General features: G+C 36.6%; 1 protein-coding gene across 2 annotated transcripts in view; it reads left to right on the top strand.

The window, feature by feature from the left end:
* The window catches only part of PKN2 (protein kinase N2), a 142,141-nt gene that overhangs the window by 78,778 nt on the left and 43,872 nt on the right, over window positions 1-19,491 (top strand). For both annotated transcript variants that reach the window (XM_043460749.1, XM_043460750.1), the window contains exons 4-6: window positions 5,602-5,719; window positions 6,061-6,206; window positions 6,292-6,505. In XM_043460749.1, coding sequence (XP_043316684.1) covers window positions 5,602-5,719; window positions 6,061-6,206; window positions 6,292-6,505 — 478 coding nt within the window. The remainder of the gene's footprint in view (window positions 1-5,601; window positions 5,720-6,060; window positions 6,207-6,291; window positions 6,506-19,491) is intronic.

The following is a 19,491-nucleotide window of genomic DNA, read 5'->3' as shown; positions in this document are numbered from 1 at the left end:
AAAAATGGCTACTGAATATTGGATTCTTAAATGTCCGAAATTGATATCAAATACTGAAAAACAAAGATTAAAAATCTAGAGTAGAGGTTAAACTCTTAAAAATACAATATTAAAACAAAAACAAAAAGTTTAGAAATATATATGACATTTGGTTTAAAAATAGGGCTTTTTTTTTTTTTGCAAGATTATAGTGAAATGAAAATTAAGCAGCAGTAGAGGAGTAATAGAGGACTTTAAAAGAAAATAAGAGAAAAAAATTTTTTTCTAATTAAAAAAATAGTAAAAATATATGAAAATGAAAGTTAAGGAGTAATGGAGGCATAATAGGGAATTTTAAAAGAAAATAAAAGAGGAAAAATTGAAAAAAAAATTTTTTAATGAAAAAAAAAAAAGTACAACAATATCTAGGAATTTCTCTGGAGCTGTTGCGGTCAGTGTGGGTTTGGTTCAGTTTCAGATAGCTCCTCGTTCCAGGTTACACTTCTCGATATCTATAGGCCCCTTCTGGTGTAGTCGGTGTTAACTACAGGGATTTTAATCTGTTGCAGCAGTCAGTTCTGAAGCGGTTCCCTTTGTTTATTCGGCTTCTGTTTGCAGGTCTCTTCAGTGTCTAACTTCCGCCCTGACACAGGCGGGCGGAGGTGGTCTCTTGTTTAGGTTCGCTGGTTCAGTCTTGCTGCGGGGAGGGAGGGGCGCTGCAGACAAATGTCACCGGCCTGTGTGGGGAGCACTCGCAGTGTTCCGGCCACACTGGGTTTGCCCCCGCTCACGGGTGTGTGTTTTCCCCGTCTACACTGCTCAGGCTCCCGGCTGCTCTACATGGAGCGGGCCCTGCATTGCGTGCGGTTCTAGTTTTCAGATATTCCACAAAAGCGCAGACTCGGTTGGGCCTGCGTTTTGTGCCTTCCCCTGCAAGCAGCTCAGGCCGCCAGGAGCTTGACAGGCGCACTCTTCCCGGGTGCAGTGCGCCTTAGCCCCTCCACGGTCCCAGCCTCAGTTTCCGCGAACGCACCAGTTGGGTGCGCCTTGTGTCTGTTCTCGGGAGCTGGCCTCTAGCCACGACCCTCCTGGTGGATGTCAACCATCCAGAATCTCAGGAAGTCTTTGGTTAGAAACTGGGAGCCTGTTTGCAGTTTGGTAGGGGTGCCATCTCTGGGGCCGAGTTTGCCCCTTTCCCCTCCCCCCTGCCTCCTGCCTCCAGCTGGGGATGGGTCGGTCTGCAGCTAGCTCTTCTCTGGGATCGCTCAGTTCTTCCTTTGTTTGGGAACGGGTTGCAGTGTGTTCTGACCGGTTAATTTTCTCTTGCTATCCCACAATTTAAGTTGCTATCTCACGTTAGCTCCCTCAGATTGCCCTCAGGGCATTCAGGCCTGGTCCTTACCCTAAGCAATGCAGCCTGCTCCTCTCCCTTACGCCCCCACTTGCTGGTGGTGGATGCGGGAGTCTGGGGTACTTTTCTGCTGGGAGTTGCTTTTAGGCATGTAATCTGTGGGGTTTTATTTATTTTTCCTCCCAGTTAGGTTGCCCTCCGAAATTCCAAAACTTCCCCCTGACCCGCCAGTGAGAGGGTTTCCTGGTGTTTGGAAACTTCCTCTATTAAGACTCCCTTCCCTGGACGGGTCTCCGTCCCTAGCTCTTTTGTCCCTAGCCCTTTTGTCTCTCTTTTTATCTTTTATATTTTGTCCTACTTCCTTTTGAAGATGATGGGCTGTTTTTCTGGGCACCTGATGTCTTCTGCTAGTGGTCAGAAGTTGTTTTGTGAAGTTTGCTCAGTGTTCAAATGTTCTTTTGATGAATTTGTATGGGAGAAAGTGGTCTCCCCATCCTATTCCTCTGCCATCTTAGCTTCTCCCCCCAGAGTTGATGCTTTTGAACTGTGGTGTTGGAGAAGACTCTTGAGAGTTCTTGGATTGCAAGGAGATCCAACCAGTCCATCCTAAAGGGTTATCAGTCCTGGATGATCATTGGAAGGACTGATGTTGAAGCTGAAGCTCTAATACTTTGGCCACCTCATGCGAAGAACTGACTCATTGGAAAAGACTCTGATGCTGGGAAAGATTGAAGGCAAGAGGAAAACGGACGATAGAGGATGAGATGCTTGGATGGCATCACGGACTCAGTGGACATGAGTTTGAGGAAACTCTGGGATTTGGTGATGGACAGAGAGGCCTGGCATGCTGCAGTTCATGGGGTCGGAAAGAATTGGACGCGACTGAGCGACTGAACTGTACTGAACTGAGTCTTATCTATATTAACACTCACAGAACATTTCTGCTGAAACTGATCCTGTCTTCCTGTGAATTTTTCTTTGACTTCTTTTAACATTCTGATGCATGCATGAGTGCTCTGTCATTTCCAACTCTGCGACCCCGTCAACTGTAGCCTGCTGGGCTCTTCTCTCCGTGGGATTTTCCAGGCAAAAATACTGGAGTGGGTTGCCATTTCCTTCTTCAGGGGATCTTAACCCAGGGATTGAATCTGCATCTCCTGCATTGACAGGCAGATTCTTTACCACTGAACCACCAGGGAATCCCCAGTATTCTGATGCATGTAATAAATCATCTGTATCTTTTCAGGCTCTAAATTTTATAGGATAGCTTTCTAACTGATTAAATCTTTGTATTTTTACTGAATGTGACAATATTTAACTCATGCAAAATTAGCCATAAATATGTGGTGGAAAAATAAAGATAATAATTGGTTTATTTATTTCTGAAAGCTGTGTGTGCAGTGTAGTTTGTTACAGTATCCCACTCTGACTTGTAAAACAAAAGTTATTTTTATGAATAAAAATATTGCATAATTTGAAAATATAAAATTTTTTTATTCATAATTATAAAATATTGTACATTTGAAATATAACTATTTGTAGAAGGTAGAATGCTAATTACTAATAGTCAACTATTTTATCTAGTCTGTTAAGCTGTGTGCTCAGTCACATCTGACTCTTTGCAGCCCCATGGACTATAGCCCACCAGGCTCCTCTGTTCATGAGATTTTCCAGGCAAGAATACTGGAATGGGTTGCCATTTCCTACTCCAGGGGATCTTCCCGACCCAGGAATCAAACTCGCATTTCTTGCATCTTCTGCATTGGCAGGCAGATTCTTACAAGTAGCACCACCTGGTCTGTTAGGCTGAACCAAATGAAATTGCTCTTTGTTTAGTTAAAATCAGTCAGATATTGGCATGTTCATATGGTTCAACCTATTTGTGTAAAATTTTTCTCATAATCTCAGGATAAAATTCAGTATTTTTGTAATGTATAAACCAAGTCTTGTGCTTTGGATCTAGCTTTTCTGTTGCCTTGAATGTATTAGGTGCTCAATAAAGAAGTCCATTGGATGCCTGAGAAAATAAAACTGATAGTAAAAATTTGTTGAATGCTGGAACGCATTAGACTGTCATTCAGTAACTGCCAATTGCCTGTGATAGGTAACATCCAATGTCAATTTTTAAAACCTTTTTCACGCTTTAGCATCTGTGCAGATCTTTCAGAAGTCCATGTGGAAAAATCATTTACCTTTTAAAATGAAATATAAATACTTCTGTTTGCATGTTACATTAAAATAGTTAAGGGTATTTCTAAAGAAGTAAATGACAGAACTACTGTCTTCACATAGTGATAAAAGTAGTAAGAGGAATAGCTTATTTGAAAAGCATAGTATTATAAAAACACTTTACTTAATATTTATACTTTTACATTAGAACTTCATTAAAATATTATAATTAATCATTGTTTTTATTCCTCTAAAAGAGAACGTTTTAATGGCAATCATGCTAGGCAATATAATTTTAGTTTTATCTAATGCTTACAGAAGCTCTCTATGGTAGAGAATGGTATTTCTGTTTACATAATTTCTTTAGGAAACCTATATATTCCCATTAAATTATAAGTTTTGAAGTATTAATATTTCTATTATTTTAATCTGGTCTCAAAGAAATAGAAAAGTTATTTCAGATCTTTAGTCTGATTTTCCTAATACTGGATTTAACAGGAGGAAATTTTAAAGTTTTTTCACTTTAAACTTGGAAGATTAATATGTATATTCATAAAAGCATATATAATGAGTCATGGGCAAACAGTTAGATTCTAGCTAGTGTCCTTAATGGTAAAGCATAGTTTTAAAAATGTATAGTGTGTGTGTATACACATGCATGCATGCACAGATACACACACACACTTCATGTAAATGAATATTTAAAGGACTTAGTAAACTATTTAAGCCCAACTCCTTAATGTGAAATCTGAATATTTTATTTAATAAACAACAAAATCTGACCAGGTGCTTTTTCCTAAATTACTAACTGTGGGAATAGGAGAGAAATGAAAGAAAAATTCATATATTTGCTAATTGCTTTTGCCTTCACTGCATGTTAACCTAGTTTGGTGTTTAATGTGATATATTTTTCACTTCACTTTTTTTTCCTTATATATGTATTTTCTCTCCCATCATAAATATCTCCATCCTCCCCTTTATTCAGTGTCGTGATATATTGTGTGTGTTTGATTTATTGAAATGATGCTGCACATCTGATGCTTGTCTCTTAGCTTCTAGTATTTTCAAATTAATACAGACTGCCTTAGTGTTAAAAGTAGAGATGCGTAAACAATATGAAAAAATTGGTCTTTCCTATGATTGAGTGCTTTCTAACTTGATGCTTAGTTGTATTTATCATTCCTTTTTATTTTTTTTTAATAGATTGAAGCATACTAGACTTTGACAGCTAATCAACTAACTAGGAGATGGCATTAACTTCTGTTACTTGTCTCATGACTATTAAAAAAAAAAAACACCCCTATATTGGTTACTGTGGCTGCTGTAACCAGTTAACAAATTCATTGACTTAAAACAACTCAACTTTATTATGTTACAGTTTTATAATTGAGAAATTGGAAATAGATTTCACATTCTAGAGTATGTAGGAAAAAATTTGTTTCCTTGCCCTTTTTAGCTTCTGGAGGCTGTCATGTTCCTTGGCTCATGGCCCTATTCCTCTGTCTTTGAAGCCAAAGCAGTGGCTCCTTTTCTCACATGACCTTCTCTTCTGCCTTCCTTTTCTACATTTAAGGACCCTTGTGATTACATTGGGCCCATCTGACTCTGTATTTTAAGATTGGGTGATTGACAGCCTCAGTTTCATCTGCTATCTTAATTCCCCTTTGACATGTAAGGTAACAAATTCACTTGGCAGATTGCCCCATGGACATCTTTATGTGGATTGTTATTTTGCATACCACAATTCCTAAAATGGTAAGTTTTTTGTGATTCATTGTTACGGAACTAGAATGCGAGGAAGGACATTATTTCACTTAATTCAGGCCCTTTCTTGAAGTCTTAAGACATATAACAGAAGTTTATTCAGTAAAACCAACTCCCTAGCTTTTAACTAATGGAATTGTTTTCTTATTTTCCATCCGATCAGTTTGATAGTTTTTGAAAGTAAGTGTATCTACAAGTATATATACTATAGTGCTCAGAAATATATTCTTTTGACCTTTGCTTTTCACTTGCTGCTATCATTTGATGTTACTTAGAAGTTATAAAAATATTTTCTTTGTCTCTGTATCTACTTACCTTTTCAACCTTACTTTTCATAGGATCGGAAACTCCATGGCACAGCTCAGCAACTGCTCCAAGACAGCAAGACAAAAATAGAAGTGATACGAATGCAGATTCTTCAAGCAGTCCAGACCAATGAATTGGCTTTTGATAATGGTGATGGAACAGATATAAATTGTCATTTCTTACAATTATGGGCATTTAGTATAGTACTAAATTAATTTTATATTGGAAAGAAGTGGTGGTTCAGAATTAAGGAGGAAAGAGGCATTCTGTTTTTTATCTTGAATTTTTATCTTTGAATTTTGGTGGCTAAAATATAAGATTCTGTATTTTAACATTGTGTCTGTTAAGTGTTTATTTACTTCAGTGTTTATTGATTTTTAAGTACTAACTTTTCTTTTAATGTAAGAGTTACTTTCTTTTTCTTGAGTTTTAGTCACTGTGTATTAGAAAGTCAAATAAATGGTTCAATTTTTTTTGTTTTCCTCCTCTAGCCAAACCTGTCATAAGTCCTCTTGAACTTCGAATGGAAGAATTAAGGCATCATTTTAGGATAGAGTTTGCAGTAGCAGAAGGTGCAAAGAATGTAATGAAATTACTTGGCTCAGGAAAAGTGACAGACAGAAAAGCACTTTCAGAGGTAATTTTAAATAAAAATTTTAGCTTAATAAATATTCAAAGAATATAATTATTTAAATGATAATGTTGTCTTTTCCCTATGTAAGGCTCAAGCAAGATTTAATGAATCAAGTCAGAAGTTGGACCTTTTGAAGTATTCATTAGAGCAGAGATTAAATGAACTTCCCAAGAATCATCCCAAAAGCAGTATTATTATTGAGGAGCTTTCACTTGTTGCATCACCAACACTAAGTCCACGTCAAAGTATGATATCTACCCAAAACCAATATAGTACCCTGTCCAAACCAGCAGCACTAACAGGTATGTAGCATATATCTTCCTGATTTTTTTCATGTATTTTTAATCTATATTTGCTTCTGATTTAATAGTGAATAAAAATGTGTTTATACAGTTTTTAAGTATTGTGGTAAGATAGAATAGAATTTATTATTTTAACCATTTTAAAATAATGGTTAATAATATTTTAATAATAACCAGATAATGGTTAATAATAATAATAACCATAATAATAGTTAATAATATTTTAAAATAACCAGAATTCATAGGCATTTAGTATATCCACACTAATTGTACAACTCTAACCAGTTTCTGGTTCTGGGGTATTTTCATCACTCCAAAGGGAAACCCAGGACCCATTAAGGAGTCATTCCCAATTCCCCCTTTCCCCTCAACCCCTAGCAGTCAAAGTTGACTTCCTATTTCTATAAATTTGTCTATTATAGATGTTTCCTATAAATAGAATTTTATAATTTGTGGCTTTCTTTGTCTGATTTCTTTCATTTTTCTGTACTCTTTTCAAGGTTCATTCTTGTTATTACATGTATCAATACTACATTCCTTTTTATAGCTAAATATTCTGTTGTACAGGTATATGTCTGGTTTTATTTATCTGTTCATTAATTGATGGACGTTTGGGTTATTTCCACCTTTTGACTACTGTAAGTAGTGTTTCTGTGAATTTTTGTTTGCAGGTTTTTGTTTGAACACCTATTTTCAGTTATTTTTAGAATATACCTAGATGTATAATTACCAGGTCATATGGTAATTTTATGTTTATATTTTTGAGGGACCATCAAACTGTTTTCCATAGGGGCTTCATCATTTTACATTTCCAACAGCAAAGCATGAGGGTTCCAATTTCTCTGCATTCTCCTCAACAACACTTGTTACAGTAAGTCTCCTAGATACAAACATGTTCATAAGTCCAATTGTTCATATGTCTAACAAAGTTAGCCTGGGTTACCAAACACAGTCAGCTGTATAATGCTGTACTGTAATAGGTTTATAATGCTTTTCACACAAATAGTACATAAAAAACAAAACATTTTTCATCTTACAGTACCTTGAGAAGTACAGTCATACAGTATAACAGCTGGTTTACAGGGACTGGCATCAAGTGAACAGGCAAGAGAAGTTACTGAGTGGAGGAGGGAAAGGAGGTGGGAGATGGTAGAGTTGAAGGGTTGTCAGCAGTAGGAGATGGAAGGCAAGCTGCTATTTCACTCACACCTCATGTTGATGGCACAGGTTCTGGTTCTTTGCTGGATTCAGTTCTATCTAGCTCCTTGGAAAAATGATTCAGTGATGTTTGTTTATGCTCAGTCTCTCAGTCATGTCCAGATCTTTGTGGCCCCATCAGCTGTAGCCTGTCAGGCTCCTCTGTCCAAGCCAGTGTCTGGTTAGTAGCTCTTTTCTTTTCTCATCATAGATGACACCATAGCACGGGATTGCATTCTGAATGGCTGTTGCAACCTTTCGTGTACTGTTCTGTGTTCAAGTCCTGGCCTCAAAAACTATTAGTGCCTCCTCACATCAGGAAAATCCGCTTGCCGTTTCCTGCAGCATGAGTCTCTTCGGTTCTTCAGTTACTTCTTCTTCCTCTTGTCTCTGTTTGTCCTTTCTCTGGGCCTCCAATTCCAATAGGTCTTCATTAGTATGCTCCTCGTATGGAACAGCAAGTTCAGTGAAGTCATCCTCTTGCAGATGTAGCTTAAAATAATGACACTGTGCTACTGCACTCCATATAGTGTGTGCATGCTAAGTCACTTCAGTCGTGGCCAACTGTTTGTGACCCCACGGACTGTAGCCCTCCAGGCTCCTCTGTCCATGAGATTCTCCAGGCAAGGATGCTGGAGTGGTTTGCCATTCCCTCCTCCAGGGGATCTTCCCAACCCAGGGTTCGAGCCCACATCTCCTGTGTTTCCCGCATCGGCAGTCAGAGTCTTTAGCACTGGTGCCACCCGGGAAGCCACCCCGTACAGTACAGGTGTAGAGAAGTCACAGTCGCCTGTAGAGGACGCAGACACGTGACAGTGTACCCCAGACACATGAGCTGATTGGACATGGACACATGTTCATGTCTTTGAAAGTTCTCAACTTGAAGGTTCATTTGTGGGGAATTTACTGGATTTTTCCTTTTTTTTTTTTTAATTACTGCCATCTTAGCTTCATTTTTGAAAGTGTGGTGGTGGTAACAAAGTCTCCAACTATTTTTGTAGATTTGCTTGTTTTTCCTTTCAGTTATGTAAGTTTTTGCTTCATATGTTTTCAGGCTCTGTTGTTCAGTGCATATATGTTTATAATTTTTATATCTTCTAAATGGATTGACTTTTATCAAAATATAATATCCTTTTTCTACTGTAACAATTTTGGATTTAAAGTAGTCTATCTGATGTTAGTGTAGCCATTCTAGCTCTCTTTTGGTTACTGTTTACACTGAGTATCTTTTTCTGTTTTTTCTTTTTCAACTGATACATGTCTTTGGCTCTAAAATGAGTCTATTTTAGACAGCATATAATTGGGTCAAGGTTTGGGTTTGTTTATTTTAATCCATTCTGTCAGTCTCTGCCTTTATTTTGAACACTTTAATCCGTATATGTTTAAGATAATTACTGGTAAGGTGCAATGCAATTCTGATGCTGACTACCCAGAGTTAGGTTAAATTTCATAGGTTTATGTCACACTCCCCCACAAGACTGCCTTCATTTCAGACACAAGCTTCAAGCTTGGGGTTTCCCCAACCACTCACCTTCTGACCAACTGGCTACAAATTTAGGGGTTCGTACTAATGCTGAAGCTGAACCTCCAGTACTTTGGCCACCTCACGTGAAGAGTTCACTCACTGGAAAAGACCCTGATGCTGGGAGGGATTGGGGGCAGGAGGAGAAGGGGACGACAGAGGATGAGATGGCTGGATGGCATCACTGACTCGATGCACATGAGTTTGAGTAAACTCCGGGAGTTGATGATGGACAGGGAGGCCTGGCGTGCTGTGATTCATGGGGTGGCAAAGAGTCAGACATGACTGAGTGACTGAAACTACCTACCTACCTACCACCTCAGACAAAGTAATTCCATGGAACAAGTCATAGAACTCAGGAAAGCTCTGTATTTATAAGTAAAGTTTTATTATAAAGGCTACAAATTAAAACCAAAGAAGAGACACTTAGGGAGAGATCTGGCAGTTTCCCTGCTGTCAGTATGCATCACCCTCTCAGAACATCAGTTTCTGTTTTTAGCCAGTAATCTCACTTTAGCTGAGAGTATTCAGAGTTTTCATTGTGGCTTTATTAGTGGGTTGGCCGAAAGGTTTGTTCGCTTTTTTCCATAAGATGGCTGTAGTAGCACTTAATTGTCTTTAACTTCATTGGAAAAAATTTTGTTAGATTGTATTGTGACAGCTGTCATATCAGCATGCATTTTTTAAAAACTTGTCAAAATTAATGAATTTTTGTGTAGCCATTTTAATATTGAAGGGGGCAGGAAAGAAGTAACATTTCAGCATGTTATGCTTTATAATTTAAAGAAAGGTAAAAATAACAAATGAAATACAAAAAAGAAAAAAATTTGTGCAGTATATGGAGAAGGTGCTGTGACTGATCGAATGTGTCAAAAGTGGTTTGATAAATTTTGTGCTGGAGATTTCTCACTGGATGATGCTACATGGTGGGGTAGACCAGTTGAAGTTAGTAGCAATCAAATCAATACATTGTTTGAGATCAGTCAATAGTATACTATGCAGGAGACAGCCGACATACTCAAAATATCCAAATCAAGCATTGACAATCATTTCCACCAGTTTAGTTATGTTAATCACTTTGATGTTTGGGTTCCACATAAATTAAGCCTTCTGGACTATATTTCTGCATGCAATTCTCTACTTAAATGTAACAAAAACATTCTGTTTTTAAAACAAATTGTGATGGGCAATGAAAAGTGGATACTGTACAATAATATGGAATGGAAGAGATCATGGAACAAGTGAAATGAGCCACCACTAACCACACTAGAGGCCAGTCTTCCCCTAAAGAAGATGATATTGTATAAATGGTAGGATTGAACTCTTTCTAGAAAACCAAACATTTAATACCATCAAGTACTGCTCTCAGTTAGACCAAGTGAAGGTAGCACTCAATGAAAAGCATCCAGAATTAGTCAACAGAAAATGCATTATCTTCCATCAGGATAGCCTAAGACCACATGTGTCTTTGACGACCAGGAAAAGCTGTTACAGCTTGGCTGGGAAGTTCTGATTCATCTGCCATATTCCTCAGATATTGCACCTTCAGATGTCCATTTATTTCAGTCTTTACAAAATTCTCTTAATGGAAAAAAATTTCAATTCCCTAGAAGACTGTAAAAGACATCTGGCACAGTTCTTTGCTCAAAAAGATAAAAAATTTTGGAAAGATGGAATTATGAAGTTGACTGAAAATTGGCACAAGGTGGTAAAACAAAACAGTGAATATGTTGTTGAGTGAAGTTCTTGATGAAAATGAAAAATGTGTCTTGTCTTTTTACTTAAAAAAAAACAAAGGAACTTCTTGACCCACCTAATACATAGGAGTGAGTGAGTGAATCATTGGCCACTTGACTGAAATCAGTCTCCAGGCCCCGACCTTTTCCGAAAGACCATAGTTCTGACTGATAGGTGGGTCAAACATGAGCCCTCTAACCACATGTTGTTTTTTGTGTCATAGCCAGCCCCCATTCTGGAGCTGTGTACAGGCCTACTGTGGGTCATTTTGTTAGCCTAAACTCACACGTGGTCTGAGGAGCCCACCATGAATAACAAAGATACTGCTGTTACTAGGGAACTGACGAGGGTTTAGAAGATCCTTCTTAAGAACCAGGGAAATAAACCAGCCAAAGTCTTATTATGGAACAAAAAGGCTTACTTCTACCATTTTGCTATTTGTTTTCTGTAAGTCTTCATCTTTTTTGGGGAATTCTTTTGCTTTCTTTGTTTGATTGAATTTTTCTAGTTTACCTTTATTTTATTCTTTCCTTGATTTCTTTTCTGTATATTTTAAAATTACTCTTAGTGGTTACTCTAATGATTACAGTTAACATCCTAAATTTATAACAGTAGGCCACAAAAACTCTGCTCTTATACGTCTGTGCATCCTCATCATTATATTTTTGTTGACATAGATTATGTCTTTATGTACTGTGTGCCCATTTGATTAGATTGTATTACATATTATACTACAATTATTGTTTTATCCATGTCTTTTAAGTCATAAAGTAAACACGGAGTTACAAACTGGAAATATATTAATAGTGATACGGGCTTTTTAATTTACCTATGTAGTTAGTTTTACTGATGTTATTATTTTTTTTCCATGATTTCAGGTTACTGTCTAGTGTTCTCTTTCATTTCAATCTGGATGATTTCTTTTAGTATTTCGTCTAGGAAGGTCTGCTAGTGATAAGCTCCCTTAACTGTTGCTTATTCTAGAATCTATTGTTTTCTTCATTTTTTGAAGGTTAGTTTTGCATATATAGCATTCTTGGTTGACAAGCTTTTTTCTTTCAGCATTCTGAAAATGTCATCTCAGCCCCTCCTGGCTTTTATGCTATTGATAAAGAATCAACTTTTATTGAGGATTTTTGGTAACTGATGATTTGCTTCTCTCTTGCTGCCTTCAAGATTCCCCTTTTTGTCTCTGGTTTTTCACAATTTGATTATAATGCATCTCAAAATGGTGATTTCTTTTGAGTTTATTCTACTTGGATTCTTTGAGCTTCTTGATGTATAGATTCATGTCATTCATCAGATTTGGGATGTGTGTGTGTTTATTGCTTACTTTAGAGAGTCACATATGCATATTGAACTTAATACAATCTGTGATCATAGTATATACTCTCTTCCAAATTAGTTGCTGACCCTTGAATAACACAGGCTAAGGGTGCCAGGCCTCTGCAGTCACAAATCTGTATATAACTTCAGTCAACCCCCACATGTCTTCAGACTCAACCAACTGTAGATCATAGAGCACTATGGTTAAGTATTTAGTGAAAAAAATTCACATGTAAGTGGACTTGCTCAGTTCAAAGCTATGTTGTTCATTTCCACTGTATATCTTCTGGTTTTGTTTTTACTTTAAAGAGCAGAAAACTTTAAAGGTATAAGTGATCCATGTTTGATTGAATTAGTGCATATGGGATTACAGATATGGAAAACCTACTATGAAGTTACCTGCAGATTTTTGACTGTGAAAATGGCCAGTGCCCCTAACTCCCATATTGTTCAAGGGTCAACTAAGTATTTTTTTCAAAAAACAAAACAAAGCATTGTCTTTTATATCTAGTGACTCATTATTCTTTCTGCTCTTGTTGTACTTGAAACTTTCTGTTAAAATTTTCCTTTAGCCTGTGGTCCTTTCTTTAGCATTTATTGTAGTAAACATGTGCTAGAGTCTAATTTTTCCCCTTTCTCTCTTCACAATAACATCCTTCATTCCCCAACATTGAATTTCCTTCATTTTTTTTTTCTTTCTTTTCCTAAGACTGCACTTTCAATTCAGATATCTTTAAGTTTTTTTTCTGATTTTTCAGCCTGCTCGAATATGGTGTTGAACATCTCTAGTAAACTTCAAAAATTTCAGTTAGTGTACTTTTCAGCTCCATGATTTCTATTTGGTTCTTATTTATAAATTCTATGTCTTTATTAATATTCCCTATTTGTTGAAATACCGTTCTCCTTTTTTGCTTTTGGTTTCTTTTAGGTCTTTGACCACTTTGACCAATGTAAGCTTTGACCATTTGTAAGACAGTTGGTATAGTCTTTGTGTAGTAAGTCCAATGTTTTGACTTCCTCAGGAGTAGTTTCTGTGAATTTCTACTTTTCTTGTGAGTCGGCCATACTCTCTTATTTATGTGCTTGCCTCATAATTTTTTATTGAAAGCTGGATATGGTGAATATTATTATTTGTAACTCTGAAATATAGTCCCATTTTCTATAATTTCTTATTGCTCTTTGACCCAGGATATAGTTATTTAGTGACTTTGTAATTATGTGTGGTCACTGAAGTCTCCATTAAGTTACTGGTCAGCTAGTGTTTTGACAGACTTTTTTTTTAACGCCTGAAGGTAGAAATATTTGCCTTATGTTTGCAGCTAAATTCTTTGTTTGTGTGCCAAGGCTACTTTCAGCATTCACCCCAGCATTTTGTAATTCTGCTTTTGCTTGTGCAGAGCTGGACTATCAGCCAGATATGAGAGCTTAGTGCCTTCTTAGAGCTTTTCTGAGGATGTCTCCTTGTGCAGCTAGTCTTCTGGTTTCCCGGTAACATGTAGAAGCATTGAAGAGCTCTTATTCCCTAAAACAGCTTACTTCCTATCTCCCTAAGACTATAGGATGTCTATTAAATAATATAGACAACTAATATCCTTTGCTCCAGGCTTCATTTGCCTTTCAGTGCCCTGTACTTAGCTGTTTCTCTGCCTTGAAAGATTTCTTAGTTAGGTGAAAGAAAGGTAAACCTTTACCATTAGTCTTTCAGGGAGCCTTCAGAGAGGTCAAAGCAGGCATCCAGAGTTCTTTGAGAATGAAGTCTTCTCTGCTCCCTTTGGCACCAAGAACCTATATCAGAAATACAGCCTGCTATCTTCAGGACTACTGGGCTTCCCTGGTGGCTCAATGGTAAAGAATCTGCCAGCAGTGCAGAAGACACTGGAGCTGTGGTTTTGATCCCTGGGTCAGGAAGATACCCTGGAGGAGGGAGGGCAAGGCAACCAACTCCAGCATTCTTACCTGGAAAATCACATGGACAGAGAAGCCTAGCAGGCTACAGTCCATAGGGTAGCAAAGAATCGGACATGATTTGAAGTGACTGAGCACAGACACACACATCGTCAGGGCTATCACCAAGCCTGGGGTTGGGGAGAGGAGAGATGAAGCAAAGATAAATTGAAATGCCCCAAAGCTTTCCTACCAAGTGTTCATTGCATTTTTTGATCAAGCATTTGCTTGGTTGCAGTAAACCTTTGACTGTTTGCCAGATTGCTGGTAACATTTATTCTAACCGGTTTTCCTGATTTTGTTTGTTCTCCTGTGTTTCTGTAAAGAAACTGTCTTTCAAGTTTGCTACCCTACAATTTTCTTACCATTACCTACAAAGATTTTTATGGCCCATGTGAATGTGACATATTTTTGATACATAGGCCTTCCTCATCCCCAGGAATCCTTAAATGATCAATATGAATGTCAGCAGGGGCTTTACCTTAAAAATAATGTCATTAAATATTTTGAGGATATGAAAGTGTTCTTCAGAATTGCACAGCATACTGTCACATTCTAGTAGCTTTGGGTATCATTATCAGTTTTACATTATGGCAGACTTCTACATTAAATCTTGAAGGACAAATTTATAGTTGGACAGTGCTGTTACTACTATTAAGATCAGTCTAAAGCTTCAGTTACCAAATTGAGTTCCTAAATTTGCGGTACCCTGGGATGCCAAGTGAATTTTCCTTCACTGCTATATTAATAAATACTATAGGAAAATCAATATGGAATAGAAAATAATGGTGGCACTTTCCAATCTAATTCCAAAGTTTGATAAATTGTACAGTGCCCAGTAGGTACACACATCTCATTAGAAAGTGATCATGGTTATTTAAGAATGAAATATGAAACTTTTCAGTGTATTATTTTTTCAAATAGTTATTAATTTGTTATAATATCCTATGAAACAGAACTGTTTGGTGTATCATTTAGACTACTAGCACAATGAAAAAGTTGAGATACTAGGCTACTATGAAACAGAAAAGCTTGGAAGCCTCTGGCCCAAACTTTCTGTTGTATTTTAAATGTTTATAAAGTATTTATTGTTTAAGGCATTTATCTTACGAGGTATCACCTCACACTGGTAAGAATGCCCATCATCAAAAAATCTGCAAACAGTAAATGCTGGAGAGAGTATGGAGAAAAGGGAATCCTCTACACTGTCGTGGGAATGTAACCTGGTATAGCCACTGTGGATAACAGTATGGAGGTCCTTAAAAACCAGCAGTAGATGCCATATGATCCAGCAGCCCCACTCCTGCGCATATATCTGGGAGAAAAACCCATAATTTGAAATGATTCATGCACCCCAATGTTTATTGCAGCACTATTTACAATAACCAAGGCCTGGAAACAAACTAAATGTCCATCCACAGAGGAATGAATAAAGATGTGTTACACATAAACAAAAGAACAGACTTTTGGACTCTGTGGGAGAAGGCGAGGGTGGGATGATTTGAGAGAATAGCACTGAAACATGTATATTATCATATGTGAAATAGATCGCCAGTCCAGGTTGGATGCATGAGACAGATTACTCAGGGCTGGAGCACTGGGATGACCCTGAGGGATGGGATGGGGAGGGATGTGGGAGGGGGATTCAGGATGGGGAACACACGTACACCCATGGCTGATTCATGTCAATGTATGGCAAAAACCACTACAATATTGTAAAGTAATTAGCCTCCAAGTAGAATAAACAAATTAATTTAAATTTTAAAAAAGTTTAAAAAAATGTGTTACATATAAACTATGGAATGTTACTCAGTCATATAAAGGAACAAAATAATTCCACCTGCAGTGACATGGATTGACCTAGAGATTGTCATGTGCATGCATGTGTGCTCAGTTGTAGCCAGAAACTGTGGCCTGCCAGGCTCCTCTGTCCATGGAATTTTCCAGGCAAGAATGCTGGAGTGGGTTGCCATTTCCTACTCCAGGGCATCTTCCCAACCTAGGGGTCGAACCTGCATCTGTTGGGTTTCCTGCATTGGCAGACAGATTCTTTACTACTGTGCCACCTGGGAAGGCCAGAGACTATCATACTGAGTGATAAAAGCAAATATATGACATTGCATTATGTGGAATCTAAAAAACAGGGTACAAATGAACTTACCTATCAACACAAAACAGAAATAGAGTTACCGCTGTAGAAAACAAACTTACGGTTACCAGGGAGTAAGGTGGGGCTAGGGATAAATTGGGAGCTTGAGACTGACATATATGCACTGCTGTATATAAAATAGGTAACTAATAAGGACCTACTGTATATAACACAGAGAACGCTGCTCAGTACTCTGTGATGGCCTGTATTGGAAAAGAGGCTAAAAAAGAGTGGATATATGTATACGTATAATGATTCACTTTGCTCTACACCTGAGGCTAGCAGAACACTGTAAATCAACTACATTCCAATAAAAATTTTTAAAAGTAAATAAAGCATTTATCTTTCCAACCACATCCTCTGTAACTCGTATTACTCATCTTCTGTCACAATTCATCTGGTTTGTGCACAGTGCCTATTAAATGTCTTTGACTTATTACCTGTCTTATTCTTTTTTTTAAATCAAAACTGGAATATAGACCTGTGAAGAACAAAGACTTTGTCATCTACCTACATGTACTCTTAATCCCCATCACGGGGTACTTTATACATTCAGTAGATACTTGGTAAATATTATTTGATAATAAGTCAGGGACTGTACTTATCTAAGTTTCCCCACCCCATGGCTCAGGACTGAACATAATATTCAAAACTTAAGAAAGATTCACTGGTTAAAATATAATTGCTGAAGTCTTTTTAGAAAAGTAATAAAGCTACATTTTAGAAAATCAGCTGATGTGACTGGAAATTATTTTCCTTTTCTATTCTAGCTGGCACCTCTTCCTTTTCTATTCTAGCTGGCACCTCTTCCTAACTCTTTAACCTTTTTTGAGTTCTCTCTGTGTTCTTCATTCCCTTACTTAACTTTACTTTTAGTGATGTAAATCAAGCCTAAAAGGAAGTATCTTAAGATATTTTGGTTTTTTAAAAAATTCCTTTAATTATCTACTGGACTTTAAATTTGGAATTAACTAGAAAGACAAATAGTAGTGGTATTAATAAAGGATTACACATGATAAAGGATTAGCCTAGATAAGTTAGTTGGAGTATTTACTGCCCTGACTTTTTACTGCATGCTATTTATGGTTTGTCTCATTTACACTTGTTTCTTTTGCAGTGTTATGCTTATAATACTGAAATTTACAAATTACTTTGATACAAAGTATGATTGAGTTTTTTAGTCCAAAATTTCAAGACTAGTTTCAAGTTTTTATGAAAGATTTCCTCAGAATTTTAAAAAGTTACTCAATTGTACCAAGTTGAAATACTGAATTAGTAAAATTGACATAAAATAATTTTTCCAGAAAGTAAGAGAAATTAAAAAATACTTACTTATTCTAATGGAATAAGAACATTTGCTCCTTGGCTTTGCTTGTTTTTAAAATTTCATATTATGGGTTATAAAAGTAAAAAATGTAATTTTAAGCTATTTCTTATATGGTTATATGCAGTTGCAGTTATGTCACCTCGTAAAAGACAGAAACTTCTATATACTTAATAAAGATCTTAAATCTCTCCAGGTTTTTTCCTAAATGAAAGCAGGTGTTGAACATTGTCATCTCCTAATACATTGAGATTACTAAAATACTTAATTATTTACCAGGATTTGAAGTAGTAACCAGATGTTTTCAGTTTTCCCAGGATGACTTTTGCATCCAAACATTTACAGTGGAAATGAACTAAGTTTACCACCTTAACAACAACAAAAAAAAGCAAATAAAACACAGACACAAGTTGTTTCTTTTGAACCAGAATTGAAATGATATTCATTAAACTTACAATGAGCCTTCATACTTAACAGTGAGTTTCCATAGCCAAACCAAAAATAAGTTTGAAGTTTTCCCTCATGCTTAGCCATCTTTATTAGGACATATTTGAAATAATACTCCAATTTTTACTGGTTTTAAATATAGTTTTACAATTCTTAGTAAATAAATATACCTGAGCTACCATTATCAATATCCAGTCTATAGAACAGTTTTATTGTATATATTTGAAGTATATAATTTGAGAAGTTTTGTTATATGTTTAAAGTTATGAAACCATCACCACAATCAAGATAATTATATACATTGTCTCCAAAAGTATCCTCCTGTGCCTCTGTGAAACCCCTCTTTCTTGCTCTTTTCATGCTTGCTTTCCCCATACATGTCCCTCGGCAAATCACTGGCCTGTTTCTGTCACTAGATATTAGTTTGCATTTTGTAGAACTCTGTATTAATTGAATCATACAGTGTATACTTTTGGCGGGGCGGGGGGGGGGGGCGTGGTGCGGGGGGCAATCTGGCCATTTTCACTCTGAATAATTCAGAAGAATTGCATCTACCAGTAGTTCCTTTCTGTTTGTTGTTGACAGTATTTAATTGTGTGAATATACCTTAACTTTTTTATCCATTCACCTGTAGTCGATATTTGGGTTGTTTCCATTTTTCACTTTTTTCAAATACAACTGCTGATAATATCCTTGTATAATTTTTGTGTGAACGTACATTTCACTTCACTTGGATAATACCTTGGAATGGTGTAGCTGGATCACATGGTAGTCTTCTGATAGTGCGTTCTTTATCCACTTTTATATTTGAAAAAGCTTCATTTTTGAAAGATACTTTCAGTATATTTAGAATTTAAGGTTCATGGTTTGTTTCCTCAGTACTTTAAAGATATTGCTTCTCTGTCTTGCTTTCATTGTTTCTAATGAGAAATCTGCTGCCACCCTGATCTTGGTATGTCTTTTATTCTCTGGTGGCTGTTAAAACTTTCTTTTTATCATTTGTTTTGAGAAATTTAATTATGTTATGCTTTGGTGTAATTTACTTATTTTTCTTTTCCTTAGTGTTTATTGAACTTCTTGGAAAGTTTCAAGCACATTATAGTTTTAATCACATTTGGAAAATTTTTAGTCATTATTTTTCCAAATGTATTTTCTGTTCTCTGTCTTCTCTATTTTTCATGAAGGACTTTAAGTACTCATGTATTAGGACACTAGAAGTTAAACTCACAGCTCACATATGTGTTGTTTTGGGATTTTTAATTTGTTTTTTGCCCTCCAAGTCTTTCCTTTCTATCTTCTGTTTTTGATCATTTATATTGCTCTAGCTTCAAGTTCACCAA

This window comes from Cervus canadensis, chromosome 2 (genome assembly GCF_019320065.1).
Source record: "Cervus canadensis isolate Bull #8, Minnesota chromosome 2, ASM1932006v1, whole genome shotgun sequence".
Taxonomy (NCBI): Eukaryota; Metazoa; Chordata; class Mammalia; order Artiodactyla; family Cervidae; genus Cervus; species Cervus canadensis.
This window is presented reverse-complemented; position numbering and strand designations above follow the sequence as displayed.